The following is a 22,641-nucleotide window of genomic DNA, read 5'->3' as shown; positions in this document are numbered from 1 at the left end:
AGTCCACCCCCCCCATACAGTTAGAACATACCCAGGGAACATACTTAACCCCTTCCTCGCCCCCTAGTGTTAACCCCTTCCCTGCCAGTGGCATTTTTATAGTAACCAATGCATTTTTATAGCACTGATCCCTATAAAAATGCCAATGGTCCCAAAAATGTGTCAAAACTGTCTGAAGTGTCCGCCATAATGTCGCAGTACCGAAAAAAAAAAATCGCTGATCACCGCCATTACTAGTAAAAAAAATAATAATAAAAATGCAATAAAATATCCCCTATTTTGTAAACGCTATAACTTTTGCGCAAACCAAACGCTTATTACGATTTTTTTTACGAAAAATATGTAGAAGAATACGTATCGGCCTAAACTGAGGGAAAATTTTTTTTTTATATATTTTTGGGGGATATTTATTATGGTAAAAAGTAAAAAATATAATTTTTTTTTCAAAATTGTCGCTCTATTTTTGTTTATAGCACAAAAACTAAAAACCGCAGAGGTGATCAAATACCACCAAAAGAAAGCTCTATTTGTGGGAAAAAAGGAGGCAAATTTTGTTTGGGAGCCACGTCACACGACCATGCAATTGTCAGTTAAAGCGACGCAGTGCCGAATCGCAAAAAGTGCTCTGGTCTTTGACCAGCAATATGGTCCGGGGGTTAAGTGGTTAATGTGGGCTTGTTTTGCAGTGCTTTTACTGCTTGATCATAAGGCCTCATGCACACTAGATGTTATAAAAACTCCAGTAGCGTTAGCTGTAAAAAGCTGTAGTATGAGTTTTTCAGCATTTGAGTTTTTTTAGCTTTTTATTTTTAGCAAAACTATATTCCCACAAAAGCTCATGGCTCACACACGCTCAAAAAACGCAGAATTGCTGTGTTTTTCAGTGCTTTTCAGCCTTTTTCAGTTGTTTTTCAGCTTTTTGTTCAGAGTTAGATCATTTTTACAGCAGATGCCTCTTCAAACCCACTAGTTCTAGTTTTTTTTTTTTTTTTCGAACCAGAGAACACCCTTGCCAAAAAACGCTGATAATACCCCATGACATGCTGGTCAGTTTACTGGCTGCAAAAAAAAAGGCCTGAAGCCAAAAACATCAGCTATAAAAACGTCCAGTGTGCATGAGACCTAATATGTAAATACATTAGTGTGCAAAGTCTGGGCACAGATTCATTTTAAGAGATTTCCAAATTTACAACATGCAAATGATATACTTATCACTGAAATTGGCTATACAAAGACCAATGCATTTGCTTTTTCAAGCAGCAATATGGTAACAAATAATACATGTGTCCAGGTTTTTTTTTCTTTCCCAATAGTCATATTTAGTACAGTTAACACTACATATACAGGCTGGTAGTTGATGTGTTTCAGCTGCACCAGTAAACCACCACTTTAATCTATGTGTTTCTAATTGGAGTTTCTATCTCAGATTCTCTTGTGATCAGGGCTCAAGTCCTGCGGGAACTGAGTTCCAGCACTTTTTTCACAGCAGGAACTCAGTTCCCTTTACAGGACTAGAGCAGCCGAGCCGCCCAAGCCAATCCTTTACTAAGTGGCGTTGCCCAGCTCGAGTCACTGTCAGGGGCAGGCGAACCTTAGCAATCCTTTATGTTACCGGCCGCTTCCTGTATATGGATTCATCAGGTAGTGACGGTAGTATTCCGTCACTTCCTCGATGCCGCAATGTCTCCTGGGAGTTTTTGTCATTGTTCCCAGGAGACATTGCGGAGGTCTGCCATGAGTTATCGCGGGATTTAGAAAAAAAAACATGCGGTTTAGTAATTATGCATATGAGCGTATCATTTTTTTTTTGGTGGGGGAGTGGATCTTGGGTGGGAGTTCCCACACTTTTTTCCCCAGGACTTGACCCCTGCTTGTGATATTGCTGTGTATGTGGCTCGTATATAATGCATTTATTGTATCATTACCTTGTATGTAGTGGAAATTGGTTGTACATTTTCAGACATGTGGCTTGACAAGTCATCAAGGTCCAACACACCGCCAGTGCTCTGCACCAGTTCTACAATGGCTTGTGCAATCTTTCCTTCATAGAATCCTTTCTTTCCCAATTTTGATAAGGCCTGCAAGTACATCAAAAGGCAATTTGACCAGGTTTGCATACACTCAATCTATGGCAAAGAAAGCAATTGTAGCCCTCATAATGGGGAAGAGTTATATCTTCTGCCAGTTGTGTCATTCTGTGTTCTCTTTGGGTAATTCACTTCCTGAGTGGTCACCAGGGTGGGCAGAGAGGAAGAAGCACCTGACAGAAGTTCTAAGTTTCCCATATTCTATCCAAAACTACATTTAAATCTTTCCAGTTCACTACATTTCATTACCCTGCACTATGGCATGCTTACGTGCATTGCATTAAGGTAGCCGTTGAATGGGCTGCCAACATAACACAAAAAGATCAGAAAATGCACTTGCACAATTTTTACAATGTTACACAACACAACAAACAGTACATTTTACAATGATGCACTGTAATGCAGTTGCGTCAGATGTACATTCAAAATGAATTGAATCGTTACGTGATTAATATGTGCATGGTGACCCACTGCAAATTATGGTAATGCAGACACTACCGCAGCATATGGCTGTGAAACCAATGTTAAAGTGGTTGTAAACCCTTACTGACCACTTTTACCTACAGGTAAGCCTAGATTAAGGCTTACCTGTAGGTGCAAGAAATATCTTTTAAACCTACACAGTTTAGGAGATATTTGCAAAAAAGACAGGCACCGATGTCTACGGCGCATGCGCTTTTTCTAAAGGCGATCGTGCCGTGACTGGGATGCGATAACCGGAAGTAACTCCGGGAGAGATGGCGGCGACGGAGGAGGGGAACAAGGACCACTGCGGGGGCTTTGATCTCAGGTAAGTAATTCATAATGAGCTAGTATGCTATGCATACTATGTATGCTATACATTATTAAGGTAGATTTAACAGTTACATCTATTTATCAGCAGAATCTTAATACCTATAACATTTATGACTTGTACTGGAGTTTGCTGTAAAGAGGTGAAAGAGGTGTTTCCTGCCCTATAAACTATATTGTGACCTGTATTATCAGTTACAAATTGTGGGTGCGTATTTCAGTGTTATATGTGCAAGATAAGGCTTACCTACGTTTGATTACCAATAATGCACAATGTGTGGGATCAAGGTAGGCTGATAAGAAGTTCTTCTCAGCATGGTACACTTTTCTTGAGACTAATGAGTCACTCAATGAGACTGCTGATCAGTTCTCTTAACAATGTAAAGTTAGAGTGAATAATATTAACTTTTCATAGCACAAAGGTGAGTAATGGGTATGTGCGTAACAGGACTGTCCAGTCCTAGCTCTATCTGTACTTATTTAGATAAAATGCATTACACATTCACTGTAATTTTATTATTCAAGAAATTTGATATTGCACTAATGTATTGATGTTATATTACATAGGGCTTTAAAGTCTATTTACACTTTTACAGTCAAATTCAAGAAACCCCAATTGTATAGGTTTTATGTCTTCCCACTCACACAACATACCTACAATAAGCGCTTTAACATACAATGTACCACCGAAGCCTTGAGATTTTTAGCCCTTTGTTGGGATAGATAGTGTAGTATAAAATAAATAATGAGATCTGCCAGCACAGTACAGACAGGGTAAAGCCTATGTGTAGCTACCATTGTAACTGAACCACTTCAATACCGGGCACTTCCCCCCTTCCTGACCAGGAAAATATTCAGGTTTCAGTGCTGTCAATTGCGGTCATACAACACTGTACCCAAACAACATTTTTATAATGTTCTTCACACAAATAGAGCTTTCTTTTGGTGGTATTTGATCACCACTGTGGTTTTTAATGTTTTGCTAAAAAAACTAAAAAAAAAGACCAGAAAAAAAAAAGTTTTTGTTTGCGTTATATGTTTTCTACTTCACTGACAGGCACTGATGAGGCTGCACTGATGATGCGGCACTCATGGGCACTGATAAGTAGGGATGAGCCAGATGTTCCAGTCAAAGTAAGTGTTCGCTGCAAATTCGAAAGCCTCGGAGCACCCTTTAAAAGTCTATGGGAGAAATCAAAAGTGCTCATTTTAAAAACTTATATGCAAAGTATTGTCATAAAAAGTGTTTGGGGACCTGGGTCCTGCCCCAGGGGACATGCATCAATGCAAAAAAAGTTTTAAAAAACAGCTGTTTTTTTTGGGAGCAGGGATTTTAATAATGCTTAAAGTGAAATATTCCTTTAAATTTCATACCTGGGGGGTGTCTATAGCAGACCTCAAATTTTCCACTCGCCTACTCGCAATTTGCGAGTGGAAAATGAGGTCTGGCGAGGAGCTGGGCTGCCTGGGAGTGGGGGCGAGGTTGATCGGGAGCTGTTCTCCCACTGTTCACCCTGTGGCAGAGAGCATGAAGGTAGAGAAGAGCCGCGGTATAGCCCGCTGTAACAGCCTTTCACTGAACTTTCTTCTGCTCTGCTCGCTCTCACACACAGCCCCGCCGCCTCCTCCTAACCCGCGCCTGTAATAGACAGAATGCGGATCCAATGCTGGGAGGTGTTCTGTCTATTACAGGCGCGGGTTAGGAGGAGGCGGGGATGTGTGTGAGAGCAAGCAGAGCGGAGGAAATTTCAAGGTAAGGCTGTTACAACGGGCTATACCGTGGCTCTCCTCTACCTTCATGCCCCCCACTAAAGAGGCATTGCTAGGGGGGTGACACCCGCTAGAGGGGTGACACCCTCCCGACGGTGAGGAAAGTTTTTTTTGTTTTTGTTTTTTTTACAGTTGACCCGTTCGTTCACCCAGCAGCCCGCGGCCCCGCCTGGTATGTGCAGTGTCCTCCTCCTTCTTCCTCCTCCCTACCCTACAGCGAGCCTCAGCCTCTCACATCTCACACTGCACTGTGTGATGATGATGTCACTACACTACACACACAGCACTTCTCCGCCCGGGCGGCGCGGCTACACGCTGTGACGCTGCCCTCCTCTCCTCTCCAGACTCCAGCTGGCGGCGCCCTGATTCGGAACAGGTGCGAGGGGGGGCATCCACAGTCCACCGCCGGCCCAAGCCCAAGGTGAGGTGAGGTGTGGGGGGGGTGCCATTGTACTACCGACACGCCACCAAAGAGCTAGTGTGTGTAGGAGGACTCAGTCTCAGTGTCTGGTGCCCTGTGCAAGTATGATAAGGAAGGGGGGTGCAAGGTGGTCTGCTAAACACACCCACCCACCCTGAGCAAGCTGGTCTCATGGTGGGGGTGACACCATGTTATACCTCACCAGGTGACACCAACCCTAGTGACGCCACTGCCCCACTCCACATCATGCAATGAAGCAGTGAGGCGCATTTAATATTTAAGGTTATCAGGGTGGCTAATTACCTGCAAGGGAAATATGTGTAGGTGTTTTTGGCAGCTTCCTAATGTAAAAAATCTCAGCAATTTACCGTATATGATCGGAAAATCATATCACTCAAGTAAAAAAAAATGGCAAACTGCCAACCCAGGAAACATTACTACTATGCTAAAACCTTAATTAGGGAACCATTGCAGGCAACAAGGAAACTGCCAAGGCTAACCAGGAAACACTGCATTTATCTTTAAATCAGAAAGTTAATTAAATGTACCTTAGAGCAGGGCTTAATAGACAGAATGCGGGTCCAATGCTGGAAGGTGTTCTGTCTACAGGCGCGGGTTAGGAGGAGGCAGGGCTCTGTGTGAGAGCGAACAGAGCGGAGGAAAGTTCAATGTAAGCTGTTACAGCGGGCTATACCGCTCGGTGATCCCGTGGCTCTCCTCTTCCTCCTGTCATGATATGGCCACCAATGGGGGCACAGTGAGTCTGTAATGGGGGCACAATGAGTCTGCAATGGGGGTGCAATGGGGGCCAATGAGGTTGAAATGTGGGACACAATGAGGCTGCAATGGGGGGCACAATGAGGCTGCAATGGGGGGCACAATGAGGCTGTAATGTGGGGCACAATGAGGCTGCAATGATGGGCACAGGTGAGCCTGCATTGATGGGCACAGGTGAGGCTGTGCTGAGGGGAACTGATAAAGTTGTTGTTAATATTTATTTTTGTAACTTAATTCTGCATAAAACATTTAAGTGTCATTTCAGGAGATAATTTATGAGGGCGTGATTAGCGGCAGAATTAGGGGCGGGGCATGGTAGGGGTTGGACGGGAAAACTGGTGGCGAGTAACCCTTGAGGCCTGGCTAGTGGCTCAAGACTTGACATTTTGAGCCCTGTCTATAGTATGCATGTAAAGTGGCGTATTTTCCCCTGGTTTAGAACAGCCCCTGCAGCAAAATTACATTTCCAAAGAAAAAAAAAAGTTATTTAAAACTGCTGTAATGAATTATCCTGGCAATACAGATAAAACTCATTGAAAAAAAACGCCATGGGTTCCCTCACCCAGTCCAAACCAGGCCCTTCAGGTCTGTTATGGATTTTAAGGGGAACCCTGCGCCAAAATAAAAAAAAAACGGCGTAGGGGTCCCCCCAAAAATCCATACCAGGCCCTTATCCGAGCATGCAACCTGTCGCATCAGTATCAGCTTTTTTTTTTCCGGTTTCGTCAGAGCTACATCGCTGGACTTTTTTCTTTTTTAATAAAGGACTTGTCCCAAGCTGGCTCTTTTTTTCCCTTTTTTTACACTTTTTTGGGTGAAATGGTAGGGGTACAATGTACCCCATTACCATTTTACATGGAGGGGCAGGATTTGGGGGTCCCCTTGTTAAAGGGGGCTTTCAGATTCTGATAAGCCCCCCACCCGCAGACCACCGGACAAGGGTTGTGGGGATGAGGCCCTTGTCCCCATCAACATGGGGACATGGTGCTTTGGGGTCCAGACCCCAAAGCATCCTCCCCATGTTGAGGGCATGTGACCTGGTAAAGTTCAGGAATAAGGGGGGGCGCTCTCTCCGGCCTGCCAGGTTGGGTGCTCGAATAAAGGTCTGGTATGGATTTTTGGGGGGACCCCTACACCATTTTTTTTAAATTGCCACAGAGTTCCCCTTAATATCCATGCCAGACCTGTAGAGCCTGGTATGGAACCCCCACACATTTTTTTTTTTTTTTTAATATTCATACCAGACCAAAAGGGCCTGGTAATGGACTGGGGGGGGGGGGACCCATGCCGTTTTTTTCAATGAGTTTTATCTGTATTGCCGGGACCCGAGAATTCATTACAGCCGCAAGCAGTTTTAAACGACTTGTTTTCCTTTAGAAATGAAATTTGACTGCAGGGACTGTTCTAAACATAGGAACAATGTGCCACTTTACAGGCATACTATAGACACCCCTCAGGTACGAGTTTTACTTTTATGGTTTCATTTTAAGCATTATTAAAATCACTGCTTTTTTAAAACTTTTTTTGCATGGATACATGTCCACTGGGGCAGGACCCAGGTCTCCAAACACTTTTTTATGACAATACCATGCATATAAGCCTTTAAAATGAGCACTTTTGATTTTTCATGTTCGTGTCCCATAGACTTTAACGGTGTTCGCACAAATCTTTTGCCTGTTCGCAAGTTCTGTTGCGATCCGAATCGGGGGGTGTTCGGCTCACCCTTACTGATAAAGAAGGACTTATATGTAGAATTGATGGGCCCTGATAGGCAGCACTGATATGCAGCACTGATAAATTGGCAAATACTCTTTGAAAAGTACGTTTTTTTTTTTAATCAGCACCAGGGACGGTACTTACACAAATGAGGAGTGTCCCATGTGCTAATGGTTGCTCTGTTCATTGAAATCTTAATTCTTCTGCCTCCTCCCCCCAATACCAAATAAAAGGATGAAAACTGGACAGCCGCACTCCAAAATCACTTAAAATAAGTGGGCTTTTATTTTTCAACTGTACATACAGTCACTGCAACCCACAAAACACAGTATGGCCGACGCGTTTTGCACTCACAGATAGTGCTTAGTCATGGCTAATCTATGCCCTCAATGCCCTCAAACCTGACAACGGACTGCTGTGGACTCACTGCCCTCAAACCTGACAACGGACTGCTGTGGACTCACTAAAAACGCATTTACCACTTGAGTTAAACACCCCCATATTACAGTGTTAAATGCGTTTTTAGCAAGTCCACAGCAGTCGGTTGTCAGGTTTGAGGGCATGACAGCCCATTTTTATTAAAAGGAAATCAAATAACAGTTCACACACAGGATTTCCCACGCAGGGGTTATACGAGACCCAGAGAAACGATCTGCCGGCGCCAGATGGGAGGCATAGAGATGACTGGTGACCAGATGGTCACCAGTCATCTCTATGATCGTCGGAGGCACGGGCGCGATGTTATGACGTCACGCCAGGGTACCGGAATGTAAACAAAACCGCAATTGCGGCTGAAAGCATGAGATCCGTAAAAAAAATCACAATCTCATGCTTTCCAGCCTGGAGGAGAGATGTGGGGTCTTATTGACCCCGCATCTCTCCATAAAGAGTACCTGTCACTAACCATTCCTATTATAAGGGATGTTTACATTCCTTGTAATAGGAATAAAAGTGATCAAATAAAAAAAAAATGTAAAAAAAAGTGTAAAAATTTAAATAAATTAAGTAAAAAAAAAATATATATATAAACATTTTTTTTTAAACGCCCCTATCCCCAGTAGCTCGCACTAAAAAGCGAACACACACGCAAGTCCCGCCCACATATGTAACTCTAAACTGGTAACCTGTCAAAAAAAAATTAAGCAACGCCTATGGTCTTTTTTAAGTACTGAAGTTTGGTGCCATTCCATGAGTGTGCGCAGTTTTAAAGTGTGACATGTTAGGTATCTACTTACTCAACGTAACTTCATATTTCACATTATACAAAAAAAATGGGTAACTTTACTGTTTTGTTATTTTTTAATTCATGAAACCATTTTTTCCCCCCAAAAAAAAAGCGTTTGAAAAATCATTGCGCAAATACCGTGCGAGATAAAAAGTTGCAATGCCCGCAATTTTATTCCCTAGGGTGTCTGCTAAAAAAACATATAGTGTTTGGGGGTTCTGAGTAATTTTCTAGCAAAAAAAATATGATTTTTGCATGTAGGAGAGAAGTGCTAAAATAGGCCCGGTATGGAAGTTGTTAATAATTTTGGGCCAGATTCACAAACAGCGGCGCCAATTAAGTTACTCAAAACGTATGTCATTTAAGTTACGGCGCCTTAATTTTGTGTCGTAAGTGCCGTATCCACAGCGCATTTGCGCCCCAAATTGCGCAAGCGTAACTTAAATCTCGAGGCGTAAGGCGGGGTTATTGCAAGTGGGAAGGAAGTGGGCGTGCTCCATTGTAATGAGCCGTGACCCCATGCAAATGAAGGTCCGGCTGTACTGCGCATGCGCGCACGAATCTGCACCTCACTGGGCATGCTCAGAACTTGGCTCGGCGCAATCAGTGAGATAGGTAAAAGGCCAAGCGCACTTAGTTTGAGAATCGCCCTGTGTATAAATAGCCCCAGACAAACACACTTCCCTTGCAAAAGTACATCCCTGTGTTAGCCCTTTCCTAGAGCAAGTTGCTTCTGCTCTGTCGCCTGTTGGTGTGTGTTGGTGAGTTGAGTGTTAGATAAAAGTTTTGGAGGAGTAGTAGAGTAGTAGTTGTGTGTTTGTTCTGAGTGTATTTTCTGTTTGTTTTTTCCGTGTTTGTTTTTTGCTGATTGTTTTTTTTCTGATTTTTTTTCTGTTTGTTTTTTTGGAGTTTGTTTTTGAATTTGTAGTAGCTGTCTGCTTGTGTGGTTTGATTTTTGTGTTTGTTTGTTGTGTGTGTATTTTTATTTGTTTGTTGTGTGAGTATTTGTGTTTGTTTGTTGTGTTTGTTTTTTGTTGGTGCTGAGTGGTGGGTGTTATGGCACCGAAGCGCAGGAAGCTGAATTTTTCAAGCATAGAGAAGCAGATTCTTGCTAGGGGCATCGCCCAATATGGGCGTTATTTACATGGCCCTGAGAGCCGGAACACCTCCCCGGCCAAGAGAAAGGAGATCATCCAGAAAATTACGGATCAGATCAATGCGGCGGGGGGGGAGACGAGGACCCCCGTGGAATACAAAAGAAGATCAACGATCTTAAGAGCCTGGTCCGTGAGAAGATGGCCAAGATCAATGCACATGCCAGGGGCACTGGAGGAGGCGCACCCTGCCCCATCAGGCTGAGTGAGGAGGAATGGGCAGTGGCCCGGTGTTTCCACCCACAGCAGGTGGTGGGCCTGCCTGGCTATCAATCTGATTCTCCTGTGAGGACAGGTAAGTTTTGGGATTTTCTATCTGGTGATTAGCATGTGTGGGTGGGGGAAGGGAAGATGTGCCAAGTGTGTGGATCCTCCAACCTGTGAATGTTTTGTGTCCTCCACAGATGGCCAGGAGATTGCTGGGCCATCAGGCCAGGAGGTTGCTGGGTCATCAGGCCAGGCTGCACCATCCCCTGGACAACAGGCTGCAGAAGAGTCCCAAGAAGGGCAGGAGTCCCCAGGGGAGGGGAGTGGCCACACCTCCCCTCATGGGGAGGTTGAGGGGGAGGAGGATGAGGGGGTGGAGGCTGAGGATGAAGATATGGACATTGCCAGGCAAATCCTTTTGGCCTCGGATTTGTTTACCCCTGAGGCTACCCATGAGGCTGGCAGCAGTCAGGCCACCATCAGGGGTAGCCCCTCCCACTCCTCCCCCAACAGGCCTCAACCCACAAGGGTCTCTCTCTCCCCTCCTCCCAGGCCACAAGACTCAGCTGCAGGCAGGATGGCGACCCATGAGACCAGGGGGGTGGCCGAGCGTCTGCCGGCCAGTCTGCAGAGGGACAATGCCCGGCAGACCCGCAATCTGGCTCAGATCAAACAGACTCTGAGCCAGATGGAGGACAGCCTGGGTTCAATTAAGGAGTCAATCACTGATGTGGCCACAAACTCCTTGGCGGTCATCACATGCTTGTGTGACCTGCAGACCGCCACAACAGGCGTGGCCCAGGAGGTGAGTGCCCTGACCCAGGCTGTCCAGGCCAATACGGCTGCCCTCACAATCTGTCTGACCAGGATAGCAGTGGCCTTGGAGGGCAGGCCAGCAGAAGGACAGTCACCAGGGGAGGCTCCTCCTTCCCCTGCTCACCCCCCCCCCCCCCAAGAGGATCCTCCTTCCCCTGCTCACCCCCCCCCCCCCAGGAGGCTCCTCTGGGTGGCCGTGGGCCGCCGCCGTTAATTTTTGGGGGTACTTTTGATTTTTTTTTTATTTGATTTTTTTGATACTGTACTTATGATTTGTTTAATGTGTGTGAATGATGTGTGAATGTGGGGGTGGCATTCCTGATTAAATAAGGGCGTCACCCTCAGTTTTGGTGGAGTAGGGATCCCCAGGACCAGTGAGAAGTGATCCCAGGTCCATGTGAATGGTGTATGAATGCACAGTGACATAATTGGAGCCGTGGCGTGGCGTTACTGCTCCCAAGTACCATTGGGGGGGTACTTGGATCTAATCCAATTAGATGTGCATGTGATGTGTCTGTGCTAGGGACCACAGTGGGTGTGCATTCATGCATTCTCATTGTGACATAATTAATGTGTGTGCTTACTGTGCAAAGATGCATTCTGCGAGGCGTCTCCTGACTGCTGTTCCCTCAGAAGAGGGGGTACCCTCGGTTACTAAAGTCACTAGTATAGCTATGCGCATGGATGCCCCTGGCATGTTGGCATACAGATTGTTGTCCTGCAAGTGTGTGTGCTCAGCTCTTCCTTAATGGTGTTGCTTTAGCTGACATTTACACGGCTGGTGTAAAGTTAGGGCTGCTTTTATAAAGTGTAATTTTACACCATGAAACTAACAGAAGCGCACAGGGCGTAATCTACGCCGCACACACTTAATTTTGTGGGTCGCCTTATCTCCCTCATTTGCATCTTTGCCTATCAAAACAGCGGCGTGTCTAGCGTATTTTGCGCGCAAGGAAGCGCCGGTGTAATTATTTTAGGTAGGACGGAAAAACCTGGATTTCAGGCGTATCTCGTTTTGAGCATCAGGCGCAAAGATACGCGCGGCGCAAATTTCAATTACGCCGTGCATCTCGAGTTAAGTCGGCGCATCTGCTTTGTGAATCTGGCCCTACGTTTATTCAGAAGGAAATGGAGCTTAGTTCTGTGGCATGAGGCTTTATATTCTGCAATATTTACATTCAATGAATCCAAGCTCTGCAAGCTGCATTGATGCATTCACACAATTTCACTGTAACTACTAGCAGGGTTGCCAACTTTCAGTAAATGTACAAACAGTTTGTAAAATCCGTAATTTTTGCATCTGTCCATACATGTCCATTATGGATATGTAATCTGTATGTCCGTAATAGACATTTATGGACAGATGCAAAAATTACGGATTTTACAACCGGTTTGTAAATTTACTGACGGTTGGCAACCCCGACTACCAGTAAGAATGAGTCCTTACATTTAAAGAGCACCTGTCTTTTCAGATCCATCATGGCAGCGCCTGTTAGCGCACATCTACTCACCTGCTGCCGCCACGTCCCTCACCTTGTTGTGTCACTGCTGCATCACCAGTCATTCCAATAAAGTAAATGAGTCAACAGCAGGTCAGAAATGACAGTTGTTCTTTAAAAATTATGATTTAAATCACGTTGATTTAAATCAAGCCTTTTTACTAGAGATTTAAATTGTGATTTAAATCAAATCCACCCTGGTGTCACGTACCAATTGCTTGTGTATTTGCACTCAAATGCTCCATTGTTATCTGCACATCATTGCTCAGGACTGGCTTCCTGTGGCCACCGGGGCACATGTGATGGGGAATATAGGAGCACAATTGGGAGACAAATGTCACCCTATAACAGGAAGTGTCTAAACAAAAACCTGCAGGACCCCCAGGTATTTTTTTTACAAATCTGCAAATTTAAATACAACTTTTGAAATGATATTAATATGTTAAAGGGGAGTTCCACCCACAATTTCACTTTTTAAATATAAATACCCCTGTAATACACAAGCTTAATGTAGTCTAGTAAAGTTAGTCTGTAAACTAAGGTCCGTTTTGTTAGAGCATTTAGTGAGTTTATAATCTAGAAATAGACCGTGGCCATCTTAAGTGTGGGCATCATGAAGCCAGACTGTATGACTTCCTGAGCACATGCTCAGTGCTGCACAAGCGATGTAATAGGTTTCAGTCAGGTTTCCATAGCAACGGAAGTGTCAGAGGAAGTTGCTGCCCCTTCTCTATGCAAATAGGCCATTTGCAAGGACTACTGGGATACATGATGCCTGTCCCAGAAACCCTTGCGAATACCTGTGTGACTTAATAGCCTAGGCTAATAAGGAGGAGGAAGTAATGAAGGACTACAAAATAAAGGAATTTACAAGCAACAAAATAAATAAAAATTGTCCATTCTGAACACTATGAGATTAGGGCATGCAGCACAGACAAACATAAAAAAATGGGTGGAACTCCACTTTAAGGGGTTGTAAACTTCGTGTTTTTTTTTTTTACCTTAATGCATCCCCCCCATTTTACTCACCTGAGCCCTGAATTTCCATGGGCGCGATCCCATGTCGCTCTTTCCACGGCTTCTGGGCTCTTTATTGAATAGATTGATTGACAGCAGCGGGAGCCAATGGCTGCACTGCTGTAAATTAAATCCAATGACTGGGCCACGGTGGGGATTAGGCATCTATGGACGCCAAATGTATGACTCAGGAGCGTGCCCACAAGGTAACCCCCTCGGGAGAGAGCTTCCCAGGTTACCTATTGCGGGGAGGAGCTGCGAGAGCCCCCATGGGACCCCAGAAGAGGAGGATCGGGTCACTCTGTGCAAAACAAACTGCACAGTGGAGACAAGTATGACATGTTTGTTATTTAAAAATAAAAAAAACACTTGAACCTTTAGTCACTTTAAAGCTCATACAAATAAGTGGGTTTAGATCTACCTTAACAGAATGTGATGAGAGTTTTACTGCAGACACTGCATATATTGCCATAGGTCTCTCACTGACAGAAAGAAAAATACCTTGAATGAGTTTGCCAGTGAGGGGTTTCTGAAGAGTTGCCCATGGTCTGGAGCTTGTCCATCAATCAGCAGTTCTGTACCATACTTGTTGTTTTCAGCCTGGAGCTTGTTGGCTGCGGCATTCCATTGCAAAGCAGAAACTTCAGACACTGGAAAGCCAGACTCTGCTAGTTCAATGGCTGGCTGTAAGATCTCTGCCAGGGTCAGCTATAGAGAGTACATAATGTGAGTGACACTTAACTTTACAAATATTTGGGGCAACAACATTGCTTGTACAGACGGACCAGGGCCCGGATTCAGAAAGAATGGTGTAACTTTATGCGGGCGTAGCGCATCTCATATATGCTACGCCGCCGTAATTTAGAGTGGCGAGTACCACATTCAGAAACAACTTGCGCCCTAAGTTACGGTGGCGTAGCGTATATGGGCCGGCGTAAGCCCGCGTAATTCAAAGTAGGTTGGCAGTGGGCGTGTTTTATTATAATGAACCGTGACCCCATGCAAATGACGGCCGAACGAACGGCGCATGCGCCGCCCGTGGACGTATCCCAGTGCGCATGCTCAAAATCACGTCGCAAATACTCAATGCTTTCGACGTGAACGTAACTTACGCACAGCCCTATTCGCGTACGACTTACGTAAACGACGGAAAATTCAACGCTGTTCCGACGTCCATACTTAACATTGCCTGCGCCTCATATAGCAGGGGTAACTTTACGCCAGTCATACGCCTTACGTAAACGACGTATATCAATGCGCCGGGCGCAAGTACGTTCGTGGATCGGCGTATCTAGCTCATTTGCATATTCTACGTGTAAATCTACGGAAGCGCCCCTAGCAGCCAGCGTAAATATGCACCTAAGATACAACGGCGTAAGAGACTTACGTCAGTCGTATCTTAGACAAATTCTGTCGTATCTGATTCTTTGAATCAGGACGCCAAGATACGACGGCCCGGAGTCAGACTTACGACGGCGTATCTGGAGATACGCCGTCGTAAATTGTTTCTGAATCCGGGCCCACATGTTTATATAACTATTTATTACTGCATATGTCCATAATTTATTCTGCTTACATATGGCAGTCTATAGATATTCCATTTTTCTCACCCTTCCCCTTAGGCAACTATACGTCTGAGGAAAATCTGTGTAATCTAAATGCCGGACAGGGTCGGAGCCTACATACATTTAATGACACTCTCTACTCTATTATGTGACAGTGTCAAGCCTGGCCTGGCAATTGGCCCACCCAGCCTTGAGTACTTGAGCATCGTGGGAGGAAGAGAAGAAAATCACCAGCTCTCCCATACCTAGATTCAGTGGGGCAGATTCATATAGATCTGCGGATCTTTAGATCCGCTAGATCTACCTGGTTTACGATCCGCCGGTGCAATTTAGCGAGGCAAGTGCATGATTCATAAAGCACTTACCTCGCAAACTGCACCGTCGGATCCTAACTCCCCCCGGCGGAATGCAAATTCCGCGGCTAGGGGGAGTGTACAATTTAAATCAGGCGCGTTCCCGCGCCGATTTAACTGCGCATGCGCCGGGGCGAAAAAGCCCAGTGCGCATGCTCCAAATGACGTCGCTACGACGTCATTGTTTGCGGTGGGTACGTCGTTTGCGGCCATCGGTATTCCCGATCGCGGTACGCAAACGACGTAGAAAATTTAAAAATCGGCGCGGGAACGTCGGCCATACTTAACATTAGCTACCCCTCATAGAAGCAGGGGTAGCTATCCGCCGGAAAAACCCGAACGCAAACGACGTAGAAAACGAGCGACGGGCGGGCGTACGGACGTGAATCGGCGGTTTTCCTCATTTGCATATGCGACGGGTAAAAAATCGCGACGACACCTAGCGGCCGGCGGGAGATTACAGCCTAAGATTCGACTGGTGTAAGTCACTTACACCAGTCGGATCCAAGGGAGATCTATGCGGAACTGATTCTTATGAATCAGTCGCATAGCTCCGATGGTGGGATCTCACAGATCCGACCGTCGGGTCTCACAGATACGACGGCGTATCTCTATCTGAATCTGCCCCAGTGAGTATTCCTGTTAACTTCAATGGAGGAATGGAAAGATGGGCGAGCATGGCGGTAGGGGGATTGCTTAGCAAGAGAACCTGTAATTTTTTCTTACTAGGAAAAGTAACCCTTTCTAGGTTGGCATGTTTAGGGAGCACTCTACCCAACTGCCTCTGAGGCTGTAGAGCGCTCCCCTAAACATGCCAACCTAGAACCTGCACACTTAATCATCATTTAACTTTTATAGGCAGCCCACACTGTAGTAAATCATGCTGCACAATATTACAAATTTTCTTTTGGAACTAAGCCCTATGATAATTTATTTATTTTTGCGCTGATTGCACCTTCTGTTTTTACAAGCCCTATGATAAGCCAGAGTTGTTGTGAACACTTCAGTTCTACATGGAATGTAGCATATTACCTTCTTGCTGCCAAAGAGGTCAACAGTATCAGCCCAGGCAGCCGCAGCACCTGGCACTGTGACATTGTGAACGTGTGTAGGCGGGACAGGGTTTTCCTCATCAAAACCTTGCTGTTTCAGTACTTGCAGACTCAATGCCTTTGGACATCTGCCACTGCACAAAAGTAAACAGAATTAGCAAGTTAACAAACTGACGAATAATATAGCTCTGATACACTCGGGAACAGATAAAACATTTTACCTGGACAAACGCTTGACATTAACGGTGGTCAAAAACACTCAATACCTGTTCTAATATTACTTTATGGTGTATCATGTGTAATAGGTATGTATTAAAATACCTTGCATCGTTCTTGGTCGTGCTGGTATATACAGCAAGAAAGCAACCAAAAGATAAAGATAAATTTAAGTATGGAGAAGCACTTCAGCAATGATCCCTCCATTTATCAGTGCTGCAGCTAGTACAGTGGGCAAAAAGTGAAGTCATCTTACCACTTCCAGCCCAGGCCAATTCTGACATTTCTCTCCTACATGTATGTGTATATATTATATGTGTATATATTATATGTGTATATATTATATATATATATATATATATATATATATATATATATATATATATATATATATATATGAGAATAAAATGGTTGTTGTTGCAATTTATGTCCCACGGTATTTGCGAAGCAGTTTTTCAAACGCAATTTATTTGGAATATATACACTTTAAAGCGGAGGTTCACCCGCACATGACACTATTTCCCCCTAGATGGATGCTCGTTTTGTCTAGGGGAATCGGCTAGTTGTTTTAAAATATGATCCGTACTTACCGTTTACGAGATGCATCTTCTCCGCCGCTTCCGGGTATGGGCTGCGGGACTGGGCGTTCCTATTTTGATTGACAGTCTTCCGAGAGGCTTCCAACGGTCGCATCCATCGCGTCACGATTTTCCGAAAGAAGCCGACCGTCGGTGCGCAGGCGCAGTATAGAGCCGCACCGACGTTCGGCTTCTTTCGGCTACTAGTGACGCGATGGATGCGACCGTCGGAAGCCTCTCGGAAGACTGTCAATCAAGAAGGAACGCCCAGTCCCGAAGACCCATACCCGGAAGCGACGGAGAAGATGCATCTCGAAAACGGGTAAGTACTGCTCATGTTTTAAAACAACTAGCCGATTCCCCTAGACAAAACGAGCAGGAATCTAAGGGGGAAAAGTAAAAAAATAAATAAATGGGTGAACTCCCGCTTTAACCACTTCCATACAGGGCACTTATACACCTTCCCGCCCAGACCAATTTTCAGCTTTCAGCGCTGTTGCACTTTGAATGACAATTGCGCGGTCATGCTACACTGTACCCAAACTACATTTTTATCATTTTGTTTCCACAAATAGAGCTTTTTTTTGGTGGCATTTGATCACCTCTTGGATTTTTATTTTCTGCAAAAAAAATAAAAAAAATGACTAAAAATTCTGAAAATATGTTTTTTTTTGTTTCAGTTATAAAACATTGTAAATAAGTAAGTTTTCTCCTTCACGGGTGGGCACTGATGGTACTCCACTGACGGGCACTGATAAGGCAGCACTGATGGGCACCGATGAGGTGGCACTGATGTGGTGGCATTGATGGGCACTGATGATGGGCACTAATATGCGGCACTGATGGGCACGGATAGGCGGCATGGATGGGCACGGATAGGCGACACGGATGGGCACGGATAGGTGGCATGGATGGGCACGAATAGGCGGCACGGATGGGCACGAATAGGCGGCACGGATGGGCACAGATAGGCGGCACGGATGGGCACAGATAGGCGGCATGGATGGGCACAGATAGGCGGCATGGATGGGCGGCACGGATAGGCGGCACGGATGGGCACGGATAGGCACTGACAGGTGGCACTAACGTACTAATGTATGTGTTGTACTAATGGATGCCAATCAGTGCCAAACAATAATGCCTGCCAATCAGTGATGCCCATTGTGGGCACTGATTGGCATGCATTTTTTGTGATTGTCATCCCTGGTGGTCTAGGGCTGCATACCTGTGGTGGGCATCCCTGGTGGTCTAGTGGCATCCCTGGTGGTCCAGTGTGGGCATCCTCGGGTGGCTGTGCTGATAATCGATCAGCACAAACCCCCCCTGTCAGAGGAGCAGTTATAGTGTTTACAAAATAGGGGATAGTTTTATGGCATTTTTATTAATATATATTGTTTTACTAGTAATGGCGGTGATCAGCGATTTTTATCGGTACTGCGACATTATGGCGGACACTTCAGACACTTTTGACACATTTTTGGGACCATTGGCATTTTTATAGCGATCAGTGCTATAAAAATGCATTGATTACTATAAAAATGCCACCGGCGGCAGTGAAGGGGTTAACACTAGGGGGCGAGGAAGGGGTTAATCATGTTCCCTGGGTGTGTTCCAACTAAAGGGGGGTGGGACTGACATGGGGAAATGACAAATCGCTGTTCTTACATTGTATGAACAGACGATAGGTAATTTCCCCCCTGACAGGACCAGGAGAGCACGCGCCCCTAGTGGCTGATTCGCGAGGTGACGTAGATCTACGTGACCTCACGCAGGGGAGCCGACCTGCCGCCGTATAAGTGCGGCGGCTGGTTGGCAAGTAGTTAAAGGTCATGGAGTGGTGTAGCCAAGATCTTTCGAAAGTGGGGACAGATAGCTGTCAAAAACAGGTACCTGCCAAATGTGGCACCAGAAGGGGAGGGGGGGAGATAGATAAGTGGAGCTTCCAGTTTTGGGTGGAATTCAGCTTTAAGGATTTAGAGAAGATCTGTGAAGGAGAGTGGACCAAAATCCCTCCTGAGATGTGTGCAAACCTGGTCACTAACTACAAGAAACACCTTACCTCTGTGCTTGCCAACAAGGGTTTCTCCACCAAGTCCTGTTTTACTTGACCATCAAATACTTATTTTACTCACTGAACTGCAACTCGATTTCTAACCTTTGCATCATGTGTTTTTTCTGGATTTTTGTTTGATAATCTGTCTCTATCATTTAAAATACACTTACAAAGAAATGAAGGGTCTATCATTTTTATCATAAGTGGGCAAACTTACAAAATCTGCAGGGGATCAATTAATTAATTTTCCCTACGGTATCTGCTTGGGGATTTTATCGAAGTGCCAGCACTTTTTCAAGATTTAGGGCCATATTCTCCTAGATTTCCCACGGGCGGCGCGTAAGCCATTTACACTCCGCTGCCCCAACCTACAGGAGCAAGTGCTGTATTCCCCAAACACTTGCTCCGTAGTTTGGGGCGGCGGAGTGTAAATGGCCCGGCGTATCCACGCGTATCTCCAAGGGGACGGCTTCTATTTAAATTAAGCGCGCCCCCGATTCTAACGAACTGCGCATGCGCCGGGCTTAAAATAGCCCAGTGCGCATGCTCCAGTTCTCGGCGTAAAATGTCAATGACGCCGACTTGTGCGTCATTGACGTAAAGTCGTATTCAAGAACGACTTAGGGAAACGACGTAGCCAGCGGAAAAACACAACGCGGACCCGACGCCATACTTAACATGGCCTACGTGGGCCTTGCGTAAACTTATCCCTCATATAGCAGGGGTAAGTTTACGCTTACGCAAACGACGTTAGCGACGGTTACGCGACGCGAATTCGTTCGGGAATCGGCGTATCAGGCTCATTTGCATAAACAAATGAGACCTGAACGTAAACGCCATCTAGCGGCGGGCGGAGTAATTACATTTAAGATCCGACAGTGTAAGTGACTTACACATGGCGGATCTTCAGCGTATCTATGCGAAAATGATTCTAACAATCAGTCGCATTGATACACGGGCCAAAAAAGAGAGATACGATGGAGTATCCTGAGATACTCCATCGTATCCTTACTCAGAATATGGCCCCCTGTCTCTACAGGGCTCTCAGCGGCTGACTGCCTGAGCACCGGTGTACATTCTATATGATTAAGGAGAGGAGGTAGCAAAGCTATGCGTTTTGCTTTCAAATGTATGGGCTTGTCAGACCAAAGAAAACTGATTTAGAGGCCTACTACAGAAGCTCCCATGTAAGACCTGAACTGATCACTTTTGGAAACCATATTGTTTGAAACAAATATATCAGATGCCAATGTTTGTCAAAGTTGTTCCTTGACACGTCACTGTCACATTGGAATAAGCAGGGCTTTTTTTCCAGGGGGAACTTGGGGGAAATCAGTTCCACCACCTCTGGCTCAGACCCTTTGGTGCCCGCTCACCACAATCACTTGTAAACACAGAAGTCTGGTTTCTGTGTTTACAAGTGACAGCTCTGCACTCTGTGTGTAACCCCCCTGAACTCTACACTCTGTATGTAATGCAATTCTGGTATTTAATGCCCCTTTAAGACCCTTCTACTGTTTGTGAAATCTGAACAGGGTCGTGGTTGAGTTCCTGCACCTATTTTCTGAGAAAAAAAGCTCTGGGAATAAGTGACGTTTTACTTTTACATTTGCACAACGCAAGACAGCCTGCATAGAGACAAGGGAAAAATATAGCACTACCTTCCATTAAGGCCATAGACCTTTTTGTTTTCTGCTCTGTAAAACAAACAGAAACAATCACCGCCAATACCAGTGCTTGAGGGTTCAGTGACATTAAGGGCAGCAGCTACCGCCACCGCTGCATCAGCTGCATTGCCGCCTTTCTTCAGAATATCTACAATCAAATAGAAAAGAATGTGATGAAATCATACTAAACTCATTAAAAATAACACTGATCATAAAGGATGTCACGGAAAAAATAGTAATGATATATAGCTTACATCTGAATTTAGCAAACAAAAGGCCACAGTTAGTATATCTATTTTAGTCATGCTCTGACCTTTTAATGTAAATACAGATAAACCAATGTGCTCATTATATCGGTGTTCAAATACTATGGTCATTAGAAAAATAGATCTATTAGGTGTGTGATAGTGCTGGATAAATATACTTTTAGGCTAAGTTCACGCTAGCCAATGCTCTGAAAAATCAACCTGCTGTGGTTTTCTTTTCAGAGCTCGGCTAAGCACCACCTTTCAGGTGTTTAGGAGGTCATCCTGCCGCCTCCTGAGTGCGAGGGATCTGCTGCCCTCTACTGTCTGAAATTGTAAATGACTGTAAATGCCTGTACTGTAAATATATTACGTATGCACATCCTTTCCCTGTGTTGTTGGCTTTGAAACCCCAGAAGGAAGAATTAGAGAGAGAAAGAGTCTCAGCCACATGTCCTGCCCATGCTGCTAAACCCCAAGCCAGAATGGACTATTGTGCAAGTATTCCTATGATCTCATAGTTTAAAGCGGTTCTAAAGGCATAAAATGCATTGAGATAAACAACATTCTGTGGGCAGCAGCCTCCCTAATAATTACCTGAGCCCCATCTCGATCAAGCCATGTTGCACGCAAGCATTGGCTATGCAGGACTCTCCCTCATAATTGGCTGAGACAGTCACTGCTATCAAAGTCAGTGAGCCTATGAGAAGAGAGAGGGGGTGGGGCTGAGCCACAGCTCCATGTCTGAATGTACACACAGAGCAGCGGCTCAGCTTAGGTGCCCCTATAGAAAGCCACTTGTTGTGGGGGTACTTGGTGGGAGGGAGGGGCCAGAGAAGAGGAGAATTGGAGCTGCTCTGTGCAAAACCATTAGGGCCAGTTGGTTCACACCAGATGCAGTTTTGTGCGCTTTTTTTCTGCACTAAAACTGCATGCACAGTGTTTATCATGTATTCCAATGGCTCTAGTTCACACCAATTCAGTCAGTTACCGGTCAGTGTTGGGTGCACAAACTGACCAGAAACTGACTGCTCTGGTGTGAACTCGAAACATTGGAATACATGGAAAACAATGTGCATTTTTATGGCCAGTTCACACCACAAAAATGCACTCCGGATATGTTCCAGATCAGTTTTCGCTTACAATTCACACCACACGCAGTTCCAGTGTGTTTTTGATACAATTTGATATGTTCCAGTCAGTGTTGCCAACCTACCAGATTGAAATTTACTGACACAACATCCAAAATTTACTGGCACTGCCAAGTACTTACTGGCAATTCCAAAAGTAAAAAAATTATAGCTTTAAGCAAAAACGTGGGTATTTAGGGGCAGATTCACGTACAGCCGCCCAAAATTGTGCAGGCGTAACGTATCTGATTTACGTTACGCCTCCGCAACTTACAACTTACACGGCGGCGTATCGTAAATC

General features: G+C 45.1%; 1 protein-coding gene across 8 annotated transcripts in view; it reads right to left on the bottom strand.

The window, feature by feature from the left end:
- The window catches only part of LOC120936599 (glutathione hydrolase-like YwrD proenzyme), a 138,440-nt gene that overhangs the window by 78,433 nt on the left and 37,366 nt on the right, over positions 1 to 22,641 (bottom strand). For all 8 annotated transcript variants that reach the window (XM_040349070.1, XM_040349075.1, XM_040349072.1 and 5 more), the window contains 4 exons: positions 20,960 to 21,113; positions 16,432 to 16,585; positions 13,983 to 14,189; positions 1,926 to 2,078 (listed from right to left, as the gene is read on the bottom strand). In XM_040349070.1, the coding sequence (XP_040205004.1) occupies positions 1,926 to 2,078; positions 13,983 to 14,189; positions 16,432 to 16,585; positions 20,960 to 21,113 (668 nt within the window). The remainder of the gene's footprint in view (positions 1 to 1,925; positions 2,079 to 13,982; positions 14,190 to 16,431; positions 16,586 to 20,959; positions 21,114 to 22,641) is intronic.

The sequence above is a fragment of the Rana temporaria genome, chromosome 4 (assembly GCF_905171775.1).
Source record: "Rana temporaria chromosome 4, aRanTem1.1, whole genome shotgun sequence".
NCBI lineage: Eukaryota > Metazoa > Chordata > Amphibia > Anura > Ranidae > Rana > Rana temporaria.
Note: the sequence above shows the minus strand (reverse complement) of the source record. Positions and strands in the feature narration are given on the sequence as shown.